At 36.1% G+C, this 18,337-nt stretch overlaps 1 protein-coding gene across 1 annotated transcript in view; it reads right to left on the reverse strand.

The window, feature by feature from the left end:
* Positions 1-9,215: 9,215 nt before the first annotated feature.
* Positions 9,216-18,337, reverse strand: part of LOC122810350 (carboxylesterase 5A-like) — a 292,554-nt gene continuing 283,432 nt past the window's right edge. The window contains exons 12-13 of the mRNA XM_044081931.1: positions 10,272-10,344; positions 9,216-10,072 (exon numbers count right to left, since the gene is read on the reverse strand). Of these exons, the coding sequence (XP_043937866.1) occupies positions 9,928-10,072; positions 10,272-10,344 (218 nt within the window). The 3' untranslated portion in view covers positions 9,216-9,927. The remainder of the gene's footprint in view (positions 10,073-10,271; positions 10,345-18,337) is intronic.

Below are 18,337 nucleotides of genomic sequence, written 5' to 3' on the forward strand. Positions count from 1 at the left end.
GTGAAGGAAGGATACTGCTCAGGGTCAGGGTCATACCTGCCTGGGCTACATAATCAGAGAGCTCCTCTATGTCTCTTTTCATGTAGTCCAGGGAGGTGCATCTCAGGTCGTTCACACCAGCATGGACAATGACTGTGTCATATTTGTACTTGCCGTGGAGTGACCCGAGTGCTTGTGTTACGTGGCGGATTCTAGCGCCCAATAGGCAGCTTACTGTGACCCTCTCCTTGTTCAGCCTGGTGAGTGGGACGTCAGTGTGTCTGACTATGGAGTCACCTATGACAAGTATGTTTGGTGTTGTATTTGGCCTTAAGGGCTGTGACTGCTTTGCACACTGATTTTGTGGTTTATGTGTTGCTTGTGGGGTGTCTTGAGGTAGCAGTTGTTTGGGTGTCTGCTTTGGAGGCCTCTGCTGTTTAGGTAAATTTTTACTCAGAGCCTCCGAGTATGTCTTTGTGTGTTTATGTGTTTGATTCAGTGGTGTGGTAGCATTATGTGAGGCTGGTTTTGTGGTGTGTGTAGTTGCCTTCTCCTCCTATCTGGTCTTGCTAGTCTTGAGTTGAGAGAGCTCAGCCTCCAGTTTGGCTAAATAGCTGCATCTCTTGCAAGTATTTGTGTTATGTGGGAGGAGGAGAGGGTTGTCTGTGTACATGAGGCAGTTATAACATTGCCTCAAGATTCCCAGATTCACCAGCTGGACCGGAGAGGAGATTAACAACTGGCCTTTGGACATGCTAGAATAATATTGGGAATTCCTTAATACTTGAAAACAAGGGCCAGTGGGGAGTGAGGGTGTAGTGCTTTTAATTTTTAGTGCTGACTTATATAATTGCTTTAGTGAGCAAGTGCCAGGTAACTTGAGTGCAATGTGTTACAAGTAACTAAATGCAAAAACGACAAACAGTAACTTTCTTTCAAGTGAAACAAGGAAATAAGTACAGTAAGCAATGCAGATATCACTAGTGATCCACAGAAGCGCTGAGAAGCCGCGTATTAGGTGGAATTAGCGTTCCAAGGAAATAACAAGCAAACAAACAACAAGCATATAAACAAAGCTAGATTCAGCAGGCCTGGATCTAGTCTATGCTACAGCAAACAAGGTGTATCAATTTCAGTAAGATACAGTTCAAATATTCAGGCAGTATAAACCTTTAACCAGAAATTCCCAGCTCAGAAGGGCAGAGTCCAGCCTCTTCTCCCACAAGAGTGCAGACCACGAACTTTCTTAATGTAAAATAACTGGCCTGAAGCTCAAGTGCTTAAACCAGAACTAATACACTTGGACACTGGGCTCTCAATCAGCAGTTCCCAACTTAGAAGGATGAAAGCTACCTGTCCTGCCACCACAGTGCTTGCCACAAACCTTCCTAATGTAAAACAACTGGTCTGAAGCCCAAGTGCTTAATCCAAAAGACTTAGAATGATAGCTACACTTTAATCAAGTTACAACCAAGCAGTAATAAATACAATTGAATATGAGAATGTCTGGATTAGTGCTCAAGTTACACAAACAAAGCTAGATCCAGCAGGCCCAAATCCAGTCTATGCCACAGCAGACAAGACTCACCAACTTCAGTAAGAAGCAGTTCAGATATGCATGCACTATAAGCCTTTAACCAGAAATTCCCAGCTCAGAAGGGCAGAGTCCAGCCTCTCCTCTCACAAGAGTGCAGACCACGAACCCTCTTAATGTAAAATAACTGGCCTGAAAGCCCAAGTGCTTAAATCAGCATTAATACACTTTTAGAATAACAGACACTGAGCCCTCAATCAGCAGTTCCCAACTAAGAAGGATGTAAGCTACCTGTTCTGCCACTGCAGTGCAGACCACAAACCCTCTCAGTGCAAAACTGGTCCGAAGCCCAAGTGTTTAAACCAAAAGGCTTAGAATGAGTTACACCAAGCAGTAATAAATACAATTTAGTATTTTTAAGATGCTGCAAAAGTAAAATGAAGTATGTAGAACACAAGTACAGTAAAAGCAGATGAAATGTTTTTAATCTGAACAAGTGCTGAGATCAAAGAAACAGATTTGAGTGCTGAAACTAGAAAACTGGCTAGTTTTAAGAAAAAAACAAGCTAGAAGGCTTCCCTCAAACACAGAAGGGCTTGGGGGCTCAGAAGCCTACAAATAGTCTATACCACTTAACAGGAAAGGCAGGAAATAAGCTTAATTTTTTTTGTCTGTTTCCCAGATGCTCTCTTTGTACACAGTAGGAGTGCCTGAAATCAGAATATGATCTCACTGCACTCAGTTGAGTGAGCAAATGAGATGGGCCCAGAAGGAGTATCCAAACACAAATCTACAAGAGGGGCGGGCAGCTTCAAGACCACTAAGATTAACACCAAAACAAAACAGGGAGGGTGGGTGGGACTAACTGAAGAGCAGAGTTCAAACTGCCAGTTCAGTTAAATTTTCTACAACACAGTTTAAATCAAATTAAATGCTGTATTTTTTTTAAAAAAAAAGTGCAGATAAAGGTACTTAAATTCTCTTATACGTCCAGTTGAATATAACCAAGTTCTTAGCCGGCCAAAGCTTTTCCTTCATTTTTGCAGGGAGGCAAGCCCCCTTGCACCCCAAACCCCCCAGTAATTAAATATACCAACTCCGAGATCACACTACATTGAGGAAGACGGTAAACTATGAATAAACAATGAATATTCATGCCGCCATTGGTATGAATACTACTTAAATTTACTAAAATGCCACAGATTGTTGGACCGTGGGTGGGGTTTAGGTGGGACTTGCCTACTATGCATCCTGTGAGATACTACACTAATGCAAAGCCGTACCTCTTAAGTTCTGCAGGACAGCAGTAGTGTTCAGGAGTGCATCAGTTTCTTTTCTACCAGGTAACAGTACTTTGCCTCTGTCTCTTTTGTATCTATTTAGTTACTTTGAGATCGCTGTTTCATTCTCGTACTAACACGCACATTTGCTGCAGTCACTGCTGTTGCTTATTTTTAATGCAAAATCTTTAATTTACTGTCACTGTTTAAAACTTTATTTTTCATTAATTTTAAATCACCTGCAAAATTTCTTAAATAAATGGTATAAGTACCCGCTGGTAAAACTTGGGCTTAAGTATTAGTGTAGTACCTCACAACATGTGCAGTAGCAAGTTTCACCTACACCCTGCCCATTGTCCAACAATTGAAGTTTTAGTCAATTTAAGTAATATTCATACTGATGGAGGCATGCATATTCATTGTCTATTTGTAATTCACCTTTTCCTCAATGTAGTGTCATCTTGAAGTTGGTATATTTAATTAGCGCAGAATAGCCTGGGAGGTACTACACAAAGCCAGAGGTACATTAGAAAAACACTCTCATTGTATAGCAGAAGTGATCCAAAGAAGTTCTTGCAATGACTCATGTACTTTTAAACAATGGGGATGTAAACTGAGTCTAAACATTGCTGACATCACGTTGTGGGTGGCACCGCTCATGTGTAGGAGCAGTGATGTCAGAATGAGGGCGGGAATAACAAAAAGAAAAAGAATATGAAAACCCCTTATTTTTCACTGTAATCATGACATCACAAGTGTGACAATAACTGTGGTTGTCTGATCCAGAGATGCATCTAGCAGGTAGTGTACACTGCTGAGATGTCTTAAGTGACAAAAATAGTCAGAATTATTTATCATTGTTGTGGATGGATTTTTAAAGATGGAGATCGACAGATGAATGAAGAAACTAACAGAAAGAAAATATTTAAAGCAGAGGACATTGCCTTCCTTTAAATAACAAAATTTTTGGAAATTCCTGTGTGCGATTTCCGTTTGTCTTGCTGGTTGGGATTCTTCCCATATCACAGTTGCTGGATTTACTTTGTTCAAAAAGACTAGGTATTGAAATGCTACTATAATTAAGCAGTTTTAAAAACAAAACAAATCACACGTATCTTTATATTTGCAGCAAGCTTCAGAATTCATTATTCTTGTTTCTGTTGACTTTTATTGAGTAGCTTGTATTGTTTGCTGTTTAAATCTGTGAATGCTAAATTTTAAAACAAAAGTAGATTTTTTTTCTCAAGGAATAAGTCATTGTTGTATTTCAAGAGGCTAGTATATATTATTATATTATAAGATGATGACAGTGTGATAAGTTATGAAATTGTGCTTGAAGAACAGCCCTGTAACCACGTATATATAGTTACAGTTATCAGGTTTGTGTGTGATCATACGTTAAAATGGGAGAGACTGTATTACGAAGAGTGCTCTAAATACTTTTGAGACTTGTACTGTTCAGCATTTATTGTTATAAAGCTATTTCCATACTATATCCTTTTACCAGCTGTAAGCAGATAGAATATAATATATTCTTTTACTAGAAGCAGGAAAAAAAAAAATATATATATATATATATATATATATATACATGGTTCCCATTCAGAAGCCTGAAACATCATAAGTCTGAAAATCAAAATCCTGAAACCAAAAGCCTGAAAATTCAGAATCCTGAAAACACAAATAATGCTAATATGTCACTATAAAGACACTAATATCTACCAACTGACCCTGACCCTAACCCTAAGGTCCGTCACTATCGCACACTTACCTGACCCGCGCCCTAACCCTAACTCACTTAAACCGCCACTAACCCCAATATTTGTCACTATTGCATACATGCCTAACCTGCGCCTAACCCTAACTCACTTAAACCCCCTAACCCTAACATAAAACCAACGCACACTTACCTGACCCCAATGCATGACCTAACACCACAGGGCTAACAATAGCAAAGCCACAATGACATCAGTATGTCTATTTTGTGTTTTCAGGATTTTGAGTTTCAGGATTTTGGGCTTTCAGGATTTTGAGTTTTCAGGATTCTGAATTTTCAGGCTTTTGGTTTCAGGATTTTGATTTTCAGGCTTATGATGTTTCAGGCTTCTGAATGGGAACCATATATATATATGCTGTAAATTAATCTACATATAAATACGATGGCTAGCCTTCATCAACATATTTCCATAAGGAGTGTTCAAAGTTTCTTGTATTACCAGGCACCTAGAATTATTATGTGTTAGCTCTTTTTAATTCTCTTTTACATTATCTTAGTAAGTATACACCATGTTCATTTAATGCACATTGTAACCAGCATATTACTAGCAATAGTCCATGATGAGTTAGAAGAAAGTGTTCTGGTACAAGACATCCCATTACATTTTCAATTATGTCATTTAGCTTGTTTCAGCTTAATTCTAATTGCAGCACAAAATATATATGAAAATAGGTTTTAAAGGGGCAAATGCATATTACCTTTTCACATAGAATAATCTGTTCACCAATACCTAACAAGGGTCAAATGAAAAAGGTGATCACAGGGAAGCAACATGCAATTTGCATTGACTCATGCAAATGCAGTTTTCGGATACCTCACAGTAAGGAGCAATAGCTAAAAATAGGCAACAAAAATGTTTACTTCACAGGATTACAAACACATGGTACAATGTTTGCATGTGGATGTTGCAGCACAAAGGAGGCATTCCATTATTTTTCAGGAAAAAGTGAAAACATGATCACAGTCTGGTATTGGTTATTTTGCAATGAACTATTTTCTGATACTACACAGTGAGAAGCAGTATCCAAACCTAGGCAAGAGGAATATTTTATTTTATTTCACATAATTATGAATAACTGGTGAAATGTTTATATATTGGATAATAGAGCATTGGAGAACATATTACTATTACAGTCTGGAGAAAAGCTGTATTAATTATGAATGGTAAATGCAGTTATACAAGCCAGTTTGTATGAGGTACACAAATGTTAACATATCACAGCCAAAAATAGCACTGTTGCTCAGAAGAATGATGCTTGATGGGTTCCATTGCATGACCTATAACCTTGTACAGTTGGTATACTTTGTGAATTCTAGGATACACCCCGGCTCACTTCTCCTTTATGTCTTTCATCAAAGTATATCTTGCTTTCATAAAACAGCACCCATTTCATTAAGTAACTTAGTGAAGATAAAGCAATAAATGTTAAAGCAGATTTCACTGAGGTGAAGTGTTGCAAAATTATGCCAGCACTTGCCTAAAAAAAAATATTTAACATTTTGAACACATTTGTGTATCTTGGTTGTTAAATCATCCTTCAGTGTAGTATTTTGCGTGGTCTTCTATAATACTGTGATCCACTTGAATTTGCTAGTGGTCTTTGCCACAAGTAACAAAATATTCTGGTTTTGTCAGTAACTTGTGAACAGAGAGACATGATCTCACAGCTCTTTATTTCTTTGTCCATTAATAGCTGCTCTTATTTCTCAGCATTTAATGGTCAAAAGCCTCAATGAATGTTAATAATTTGTTTCTCTTCTTTTGGACGTGTTGCATGTATATTTTATGTTGATAACTGTGTGTGTGTGTGTGTGTGTGTGTGTGTATATATATATATATATATATATATATGTGTGTGTGTATGTATGTATGGGTCTACTTCAAAACACTAAATTGCTATAACATTGAACCAAAAAACATTGAGACATAACATTGAAAACACTGAAAACTTAAGACAATGAAACCACATAACACTGTCAATTTATCATCACATCCCATAACATTGAATGTTACAGTTCACACATTAGTAATACCCCCTCTACCTCAAACATAACTAAATTGACAAATACACTTGTTTCAACATTTCTGCAAGGGACAAGCCCCCCTGCACCCCCCATACCCCCTGCAAATTAAATATAACAACTCCCAGATCTCACTACAGTAGAGAAAAGGTACATTTCCCATTCTCCACTATATTGCAATCTGCATACAGAATATACAAATAATATCTCAAACATGTACCTGTATTTTCCTGACAACACCTGCTTTTACTGCCAAAATAAAAGCTTACTCCCATACTCACTTATACCATCACTTTCCAAAACACTAACATGACTTCTTTCAAACTAATAAATCCATCACTCAAACTCAACAATGCTTAACCATTATCTGATAAACTTTTACTATACAACCTGTCAATTTCTGTTAAACTGCAAAATGTACCATCCTCCATGTTTGTTTACTAAATGCTACAACTTCTTAAAGTGATACCACAAAATTAATACTTGATACCATAACCATGTAACACTTTCAATGATATAAGAGTCAATGATTTAAATTTTCATTATGTAATTTCAATGTTCAAACTTTTCAGTGTTCTGAACTTTCGATGTTATGGTCTCGATGTTTTGTGGTTCAGTGTTACAGTAATTCAGTGTTCTGAAGGCTATGGAGCGCATCATCATGGATCTCATAAACAAAGACATTGGGAACCTCCAAACACTGGACCCTACCCAATTTGGCTTTGTTAAAGGCAGATCTTGCCTCTTAAACCTAGTTGACTTCTTCGAAACAGTTACCAAAGCCATAGATGAGGGAAAGGTAGTCCACACAGCCTACCTAGACCTCACAAAGGCCTTCGACACAATACCCCACTCTGGCATCATAAATAAGCTTACCAGCTTAAACATTAACCCATATGTCACAAGATGGGTTGCAAACTGGCTCAAGGATAGAACTCACATGGTCAGTCGTGAGTGCCATGTCCGACTTTAAACCGGTTACAAGTGGCATCCCACAGGGCTCAGTCCTGGGACCCCTCTTGTTCGGTATATACTTCTCTGAGGTACAGGCAAACATGGGAGGACTGTGGCTTACTAAGTTCGCAGATGATTGCAAGCTGGGAGCCATAATCGACTCTCCAGCTGACACAAGCATCCTCCAGATGGGCCTTATGGAGACTAATACCTGGTGTCAAAACCATGGCCTCAAGCTAAATGCCAAAAAATGCATAGTCATCCCCTTTGGGAAAAATAAAGTACCCACAAACTACCACATAGGAGGTAATCCACTAAGTACAGAAGAAGTAATTAGGGATCTGGGGACCCAAGTAGATAGTAACTTCTCCTTTGACAATCACATTGCCAAAGTGGTTAGAAAAACCTTCTATATAGCTCACCTAATCACAAAAGGGTTCACATCTAGATCAAGCGAGGTCATTGTGCCCCTCTACTCATCACTCATCAGGCCCATAATTGAGTACAATGCCCCATTTGGGATGTGCCTTACCCGACACCTGCAACAGCTGGAGGGACCTCAAAAATACCTCACCAAGAGGATAGTGGGCCTCAAACAGATGCCCTATGCAGCTCGACTAAAGAAACTCCAGCTCTACTCAGTTGCTTACCGCCTACTCAGAGGCAATCTCTGCCTGACGTTCAAGGCCATGTCTAACCCGGAATTGTTGGACATGCTCCACCTCAAGAAAACCAAATCCATTAGAGCTACATGCTCCAGGGATTTAAACCTTAGAACAACAATTAACAGGACATGCTGGAGGGATAGATTCATATCCCAAAGGCTTCCCTCGCTCTGGAATAAAATCCCAGTCCATGTTAGGCAGAGCCCCTCGCTGACCATCTTCAAGAGAAATCTTGATGAGTGGATGGGAAATTGTAAATTTACTCGTGGGATCATTTCTATGGTCCTGCTGGACAAGAGGCCCAGGCATCTAGTCTAAAAGGGAGGCGAAAGCCAACAAATTCTGGCTAGGCTTATAAATGTCCTAGGGCAGATAGCCTAGTACCTACCTATGAACCTATGAAGTAAACCCATCTATATAGATATCTCTCTCTCTCTCTCTCTCTCTCTCTATATATATATATATATATATATATATATATATATATATATAAAATGCGTGTGTGTTTGTCTGTGTGTGTGTGAGTGTGTGAGACACATTTTGTACATAATAAGTTAAGAAAGCATACTGCCTATTATATATTCTTTGCTGGGTGGGTGGGCTAGTCCTCAGACTATTTTCAGCCTTGACCCAGGTGCAGAAGGCAATTGGACAACTACACAACATTTGGTTATACAACTTTTGAAAAAGCTAAAAATCTTCTGTTGTCCGACAAGCTAAAAGTATTTTATATACCAAAGATTCATGTCAATGCAGTGCTACCTGTACAGTAAAGTTCCTACTATAGAGGAACTGGAGTCAGGATAGAAAAGAGAAGGATTGCTTGAGAAATGGAGATAATAGAAAGGCATGAAATAATCATTTAAAGTAAAGGAAGAGTTTGTGAGGAGTGGAGTTGGTAGAGTCATTCATTGATTGGAGCAGGATGTATTGGTGAAGTAGTACTACAACTGGAAGATGAATTATAAGTTACATTTTCATATTTATAGAAGGAAGTCCTTCAGTTATGTCATAACAATCTTTATTAGTTATGGTTTATGTATAAAAAAATATGTATGAGATAGAGGAGAATAACTCATAACTACTTCAATGTAAGAGAAGATGGTGTACAGTCAGCTGATCTAGAAAACTTGACTGAACATTTTCTATCTGACATTTTGGTAGCATATATTTTCACTATAATAATCTGTATTTTAATTGATTGGAGCAAGACCTGTTAGTGCACAACTACAACTGGAAAATGAATTGTAAGTTACAAGTTCATATTTATAACAGAGGGAGGGAAGCTCTTCAGTTACATGATAATAATCCTTATTAGTTAGTGCTTATGTGTAAAATAGGTAGGAGTACAGCTTGTACGTATCTAGAACATGTGACCTAACATTTTCCATGTACCAGTAGCATACATCTTTCAGTAGAATAGTTCATATTTTAATAAATTTGTAACACCAAATATTCACTGTTTTGTGGTGTTACATTATCTGTCTTTATTGAATGTCAGTTTTTTCCTAAAAATACATTGTTACAGAATGTAAAATATATTTCCTTACCTACAAGGCAATGAAGCTATATAAAGAGAGATATTCTAAAAGTCCTGACATAATTTATTTGCATGGTTCTGCATGTCTTGTTTTTTAGTATATGTTTTGGAGTAAATACATAATGATATTTTAAAAATGTTGCAAGTCAGAATGGTCATTCTTTCAGCCATTTCTTTTATTTTTCAGGGAATGCCTCTGTCCAGAATGCCACTCTTTTCTCCTTAAAGTGTGCTGCTATGCTTGGTTTTATGTTTAGCTGCATGTACTCCTCGCTGGAATCAAATGCTGGCCAGTGTAAGAGACCTTTTCCATTAGGGCATCTGTAAGGAAGAATACATTGCCATTTTAAATTTGAAAAAAAAAATGGGGTCATAAACGCTATTAAGCCTAAATTTAACAGTCTTAAGTGTACCAAATTGCAGTTCTAATTCATTCCATCTGATATAATTTTTACATAAAAGTCACTGTTTTGATAAAGTGCCATTGGTGATATAAACGTTGGCAGCAAAAAGGCCTTACCCAGTGTATGCAAAGTTACTCCAATAGCTCATAACCATTTTGCTGAATGATTTTTCTTCTTCAGTTGAATTTTCTGTAGAGAAGACAAAACAAAAGATTATATCACATCGCTGTGTAGTAAACAATAAAATTATTTACAAAATACACCAGGACCAGTGCTCGCAACAACCAAGAATCAAATAAATCAACAAGCATTTTTTTATTTTATTTTATTTTTGTTGTCCAATAAAGTCAACTTTCTACCAATTGACTTAGTCAAACCTTCTTTACAGTGCTTGTAGATTTATTTAATAAAATTATTTAGTAACAATCATTAGTAAAAGTTATGTGGTATAACTGAAAGTATGATCTTTTTCATCTTTTTCTGACATGAATGATTATTGCTTCAAATATGGACTGGACATTGTTGTCTGAACACTTATTTATTTAGGTTGACAATATGGGTAAGCCTTTTGATATCAATACATTTATCTCCTATACTAACAAGCTCTGTGCTTACTCACTTGTTAATTTATGAGGTAAAGTTCTTGACATCCATGTCCTGAACGTTTAGTGCAGACAGTTGTTTGGGTTAGTAGGGTATGCTTTAAGATAACATAAAAGGGAATGCATTTCATAAATTTTCTCACTACACCACTGTCACTTTCCCAAGTGGAAATGCATTCTAATGGTCATAGAATTAAACTGCCATAAACTTAAAAAGCAAAGTTCTAGGTCCTAAGCTTAAAGATTGAGGTAAGGGTGCAGAGTTCGTTTCCTACCAGATGACTTGGGTAAACTGGTAATAAAGGATGTCTGGACACCCCTGTTTATAGTTTCCTGTAATTGTAGCACTTCTTCACCATGGAGGTATATTATTTTATATATTTATTCTTTGTCTGAAAATGTTGAGGGTTTATTGCATTGATAATCATATAACTGTGTACTTAGTTTATGCTGATTTTAAAGACTATTTCTCATTAGTTAGCAAACTAAGAATTTTAGCTGAGGACTATCATTTCAATTTGCAATCTTAAATACATATTCTCTTTTTACCATCATAATAAGGGGCTAAAGGAAGTAAGCTATTTTTGCCTTGTAATGAATATATTGCATGGTTGTTTCAGTTGCTAAACAGCAGTTGAACTCTTAATTACTTTGATTTAAATGGCAAATTTTATTATCCGCTTCATGGAGCAACCATCAGGGCACACACCTACATCTCAGTAGTAACTCATTATGAGGAACTGTGTCTTAAAACATCCATGTTCCTCACAGTCCCACATTGGAAGAAAGGACTATCACCCCTTTACTGTAAAACTGTCAACAGTAAAAAATATTGAATCATGTTAGCTCATCAAAAGAACTTTTCAAAGGTATAAAGCAACACATTTAACTATCCTCTCAGCTTCCTAACTGATGTTCATAAGTTGCTAGGGAGTGCTCCACATTTTACCCATTTGACCACATTGGCCACATTATGGGCAATAGAGTTTCTCATTTTAGAATTTTAGAATTTTAGAGTTTCTCATTTTGAGATGAAAGGTTTAGAGCTATATCACGGTGAAGTATACCCCTATGTTTATTAACTTCTTTATAGGTTATGAGAAAGAAAGTTGTACTCATGATTTTTACCTTCAAAAAGCAGTGGCTAGTTATTTTCAGTAGATTAAATGGTACCCATTTTATATTTTGTTAGTATAACAAGGAGTTAGAAATTTTACCATGCAAATTGACTCTTCAAAAGTGAATTATTTAAATGTATCTGAAGTAAAGGATACTATTTTCATGAAAATGACCATGCCAAATACTTTTCTTACTAAACATTCTTGTTTGTTTTATCTTAAAAAATGTTCCCATATGCAGAATACTTATTAACTGAAAGAATATGTAGAAGTTAGGGATTTTTTTCAAGTTGGCAATGAAATCAACAACTATATTTAAATTAAAGGAATTATTCACAAGCCATGTAAAGAGCTCAGATTATCATTTTAAATCAAGAGACTTTTAGGAAAATCATATATTTTGTAACACACTATGTGCCTCATACATAGAATGGTAGAGACATTGAGAAACATTGACCTGTTTTACTGACAACAGTTAAGTCCTTCAGCAGATTTTGCTACAAATATCAGCTTTTCTTTGTACAAAGATTTATCATACTGGCTAGTCTCAGCTACAATTAAAACCACAGTGGGGGCTCAGTACTTCCAGAATGAGTGTTTGCAAAGAAATTTCAATGCTTTTATATTTTGTCAGGGAAAATAAATATCAATATATGTAAGAGCTTCCAGATTTAAATCTAATTTTGACTGTAATTCATTGGCAGTTATTGATTTGTTGAAATGTCAGTCAGTGAGGAATTTAATTTTCGTTTTGTCGTATATGTAAACTACAGAAGGAAATGTGTACTAATAAGTCAAGTAGAGCAACATTTTAAGCTGATTGATTTTAGTAACGGAGAAGATTTTCAGTTTAGTGTGTGATTTTGGGATTCCTCTAATATGCCTGCTAATGAAGTGAAAAAAAGTACAACAGAGGAAGGAAGTTTATTTTATATTAGAATTTGATACTTTGTAACCAAATAGTCTTAGTAATGAATTAATCTGGAAATATTTTGCAAAAGCTTTATGTTATGAGTGTGTTATCACATCTTATTTTACAAATGAATATAATTAATTGTTTGTTTTTTATGATCCAGTGTCTATGAATATTAATTGATGAGCTACTGTCAAACTGATAAAATGTGCTAGTAGAATCTTTGTTAATATTTTATTTAATTATTTTACATTTGTTTACTGGGAAAGTCCAACTGGGTAGGTACCCATTTTCAGTGGATGTCTGGGGACAAAAGCTCCACTTATTGAGAAGTACATATAGTTTACTAATCATAACATGGAATGGTTACAATTTTTATATGCATTAAGTTATACAATGTTAATTTACTAGATAAGGTAACAAAGTTAAGATACTGAAAAACAATAAAGAGAAAAACACACTTAAAAATACTTACACCATCAAGGAGAATGAGCTAATAGTCAATTTCTGCAGTTTGATTGTTCAAAAATTGTGTGTACCAAGTACTTTTTTTTTGAGGATGAAGGGAAAGTTGTATTTATTGGAAGGAAAGATAGCGGGTGGGGGGTGTTAGTAGCTTTTGAAAGATGTAGGTATTGGGGTGTTAGTAGTTTTTGAGAGGTAAGTGAAAAACATAAGTATTACAATGTTGTGGCTAGTTAGCTGTGTTTCAAATAAACAATATATGGAAGTGGGATACTATTGTTTTTCTTGTAAGACTAGTCTGGGTGTTACATGAACAGAGCCAAGAGTTGGTTAGGTGATCTTTAAGCAATTTTTTTTAAACTGAGTTAAGCTTGTTGTGGATGTAATAAAGTCTGGGAGAGTGTTCCAGAGTTTTGCTATGTGGTTGTTGTAAAGTGTTTCTCCTGCAGTATTCGTAGCCCTAGTTACTTTTAGTAAGGATTTATTGGTGGAACGGAGTGTGTGGTTATTAGATTAAGGTACTATTAAGTTCTGGGTAGATGGTGATTTTTCAGGTTGGTGGAATATTTTGTGTGACATTATCAGTTGATTATAGGACAGTAGGTGAGGCAAGTCTAACCAGGACAATTGTTTTAGAGTTAGGTAATGGTGTGATCTCTGGGGTGAGTCTGTGGCAAATTTTGCAGTTTTGTTATAGCATACTTCTAATTTTTCAAGGTCTGATTTCTTGAGGTTAATAAGCAGCAGAGAGGTATAAAGGAGTATAGATAGGAGGTGGGTTCTGAAAATAGCTATACTGGTACTACTGGTTAGGAATTTTTTGTTTCTATATAGTGTACTCAATTTTTTGTGCACTTTCATGACTGTTTGTGATATGTGTAGGCTGAATCTCATGTTATTGTCAATTACTACTCCTAAAAGTTTTGTTTGGCAATCTGGTGAAATAGCAGTGTTATCCGAGGCTGTGATGGAAAAATTGGGGGGGGGGGGTTCTGGTGGGGTGAAAAATCATAAGCTTAGTTTTGCTAGGTTTAAGAATGAGTTGAGAGTTTGAGAGCCATGATTCAGTTGCACGGAAGGATTTTTGTGTAATATCTTGAAGTTGTTGTAGGGTAGGGGCAGCCCATATGAGTGTGGAGTCGGTTGTCTGCATATTGGACAGTAGAGGCTAGAAATGTGGTTGAGCTAAGATTATTGGTAAATATACTAAAAAGCATGGGGCCAAGTATGGATCCTTGTGGGACTCCTAGTGTGACAGGGAGTAGGGGGAGAGGTCTTGTGACCATTTCTCTGCTTGCTGGTACCCTGTTAGGTAGCTTTGGAACCAGGTGATAGCAGAGGAGCTACAATTTACATTATTAAGGGCAGTAAGTAGCTTGGGATGAGAAGTTGGACATATCATTGAAGAGTGATAAGACTATTTTACCTTCATTTCTGTATTGATTAATGGGGTTAGAAAAACCTCAGGAAGGCAGTAGTAGTGCTATGATTTGGACTAAATCCGTGTTGAGAATTAGTTAGAAGCCTATCATTTGTGAGATACTGGAGAATCTGTGAGTGGATGCACCTTTGCAGTATTTTAGATAGTGGGGATAGGATGACATTTGGTCTATAATTTGAGAGTATGCTTCAACTGCCACCTTTATGAAGGGGGATTATGTGTGAGATTTTCCAGATCTGGGAGATATATTGTTCAGAGATGGAGTGATTGATAAGTATTGAAAAAGGATATGCCATTGTTGGAGCTGATATTTTGAAAAAATCAGATGCAGGTTTATCGACTGCTATTATTCTTGGCTTTGGTTTACTAAGCAATTTTTGGATAGTATTTGTGGGAATGGTTTGGAAGGAGATGATAACATTATTGTTGGCTGTAATAGGTGCAGTTGTTTGATTAGGGAATTTATTTTTTGATGAGGGTGAGCATATTTCAGTGAAATATTTGTTAAAATTTTCAGCGATGGAGGTTTGGTTGTTTGGTATGGATGGAGTTGGGATTGATGCTTGTCTTGTATTGAGTATCTTTTTAACAGCTGACCAAAATTTTTGAGGATGTCATTGGTGTTTCTCTTGTATATTAGCATAGCAATTTTTTTGTCTTGTTTGATTTGGCTTTTAGCTTTGTTTCTAAGTTTTTGATATTCTAAGTTGTCAGGCTGAGATTTGTTATTGTGTCATAGGTCCCAGTCTTTCTCTCTATGTTTAAGGAGGGTTCTTGGTTCATTGGTTAGCCACAGGGTATAATTAGCTTTGATGCATATTGTTCTAGGTGGGATGATATTATAAATATTCGTAAGGAATGTCTTGATGAAGTATTCTACCACTGAATCTAGGGGAATGGTCTTAAGGGGGGTCCAGTTGCATTGTTTAATGGTGAATATCAGGGTTTAGGAGTTAAAGTTGTCATTATTATGGTTTTGATATTTGATGTGTTTGAGTGGGTTTATGTTTCTTCTGAGTAGATACATTGGTATATGATGACTTAGGCTGTCAGGAAGACAGCCAAAGTATTGAGAGAAGGAGGGTTTATTGGTCAGTGTCCCATCTAGGGTAGTTTAAGTGTTTGATTTTTTTGTCTATTCTGGTAGGGGTATGGATAACTTCTGCAAAGCCCTATAGGTTGATAAGGTTGCTGGGGGATTGAGAATTACATGAGAACCAGTATGTAATGAAATCACCCATAACAATAGTTTCTTAAGAAATTGTTTTTGGTATTCAGTGGATCATATGCTCTGTGGAGGTAAGATATTTTCTTGGTAGGATATAGGTGATTATTATGACTAGGTATTTGTTTGGGTTATTTTGGAGTTTACTCAGTAGTATTTCTAGATTAAATAAATAACACCGAAGCAGCAGGAGCAGGAAACTTGTCCAAATGGAATCACAAACTTTATTCACAAAAATAATAAACATTAAGTATTTTTATCACTAAGACTTCATGAGACCTAACTCTACCAGTTCTCTTTTATAATACATTAATTACCTATTAATTATCCAATTAAAATCAATTAATATCCCTAAACATTTTTTAAAAAAACAGCACCAAAATGTTCCACTTCCAATTGTCAAATAACAGTTTAAACAGCCACTATTTATATAGTCTTTGTATATAAATAAATATGTTTAACATATTATATGTATGCATATTTATATAAATACAGTCATATTGCACTTCAAGTTCCTACAACTTAAAACAGATAAAATAAAACGGCTGTCATTAGGCCCTGGTGGGTTCATAGTGTTTCAATAATTGCCACTTTAATTCACATTTATTCAAGTGCTCTTCCATAATAATGCCCCTTTCATCCCTTTGCACTTGTTCCAGAATAAAGAATTTAAACACATAAGTGGGATACAAAACTAAATGCCTATACAAGGCATTAGTATTCTTAGCCATCTTAACATCTGTCAAATGCTCATAGGTCCTCTTTTTTATCTTTCTACCAGTTTTTCCCCCATAAAATGCCAAAAAATTTTCACAACAAGCAATATATACAACATCTTTAGTATCACAATTAATAATGCTTTAATGCTTTATAATTTCTACCATTAATACTTTCCCAATTCATTAAATAGGGGCACTGGGAGCATCCACCACACTTGAAAACACCCTTGGACTGCCCATTATTTACTATTTTTGATTTTGGTCTTTTCTAACAACTGTTTAATACATCTACCCTTCCTAAAGACACTTATTGGTTTTTCACCCACTTTTTCATTAACTGCCTTACTACATGAAAAATCACCCAATTTATTTCCAATATTCTAATGATGTCATAACTATCTAGGGAAATGGTGGTGACAAACAGTCTGACATGCCTGGATTTACTTAAATTACCAACCCTTGTCCCCACCTCATCATTATTCCTATTACCATCTAAATTGTTCATCATATTACCCAACAAGGGTTTATATAGCCCATTTTTTCTTTTTAACACAACCTCATTTCTAATTTCATTTACAAATTCCATGGGATAACCCCAATTTCTAAATAAAGAAATCACATAATCACATTCTTTCTCAAATGTTTCATTCTCTGTAACCATTATCGCTATTCTTAGTAACTGACCTTTCACTACTGCCTTCATCTGGTACCTAAGATGTCAACTATCATAGTGAATTTTGTTCTTAGTTTAGTATTTCTACATTGTCAGTTGATGGCAGAGTTAGATTTAATGGTTGTAGTATAAGATCATTTTTTAACATTATGGCTACACCTCCTCCTTTTTTCCTTGTCTATCTACTCTGAGAATATTGTAACCAGGAGGAGCTCTCCCATTTTTAATATGTGGTTTAAGCCAGGTTTCATTTAAGATGGTGGTATCTGGTGAGTAGAGTGAAAGGATGGCATGGAGTTCATGAACCTTATTAATAATCCTTCTAAGGTTTATGTTGAGGATTAATAGGTCAGATTCTTTACAATTTTGATTGTATTTTGGGACTGAGGAGGGGGGGGTTGTTGATTGGGAGGTAATTTGGGGTCCTGAAGTTCAATGGATGTCTCAACTTATTAACAGCTTAGAAGCTATAGTAACAAAACAATGTAGAAGTTCAGTGATGAGTTTATGGTATCTAAGGGAGACAGTTGTACTATGGTGGGCAGGTATAGTGTGATTAAATTGGTTGATGAATGTGGAATGACAGATATCTCAAGGTCTTGGTGTCTTTTTATGATGTGAAAAAGGGATGTGATTTTATGACAGGGTTGGAGTATGGTTATAAATGAGTGACAGGTGGTTAGATGTGTGTCTAGGGAGAGTAGTAAGAGAATAGTGGTATATAGTGGTACATTTTGTATAATTAGGAGTTAGTACATATGGGCTTTATCTAATGTAGTTTGACTAGTAAATATTATGAAGGTGATTGTGTAAAAATATGGTAGAGAAAGGAGAGCAAAGTAGTACTAAAGGAACTCAGGAGTTTTCTGTCTTAGGGTTAGGGTGGTAAGAGATTGGGTGGATCTGGAGTTGGTAGGTAGATAGTAGTAGGGAGTATTCCCTATGAGGATAATTAGTCTAGTTATGATTGGATGTTATTGTTGAGTGGGAGTGGTTCAGTTATTATACATGTAATTGATGTGGAGA

This window comes from Protopterus annectens, chromosome 8.part1 (assembly GCF_019279795.1).
Source record: "Protopterus annectens isolate FY-2018-M chromosome 8.part1, PAN1.0, whole genome shotgun sequence".
NCBI classification, from domain to species: Eukaryota; Metazoa; Chordata; order Ceratodontiformes; family Protopteridae; genus Protopterus; species Protopterus annectens.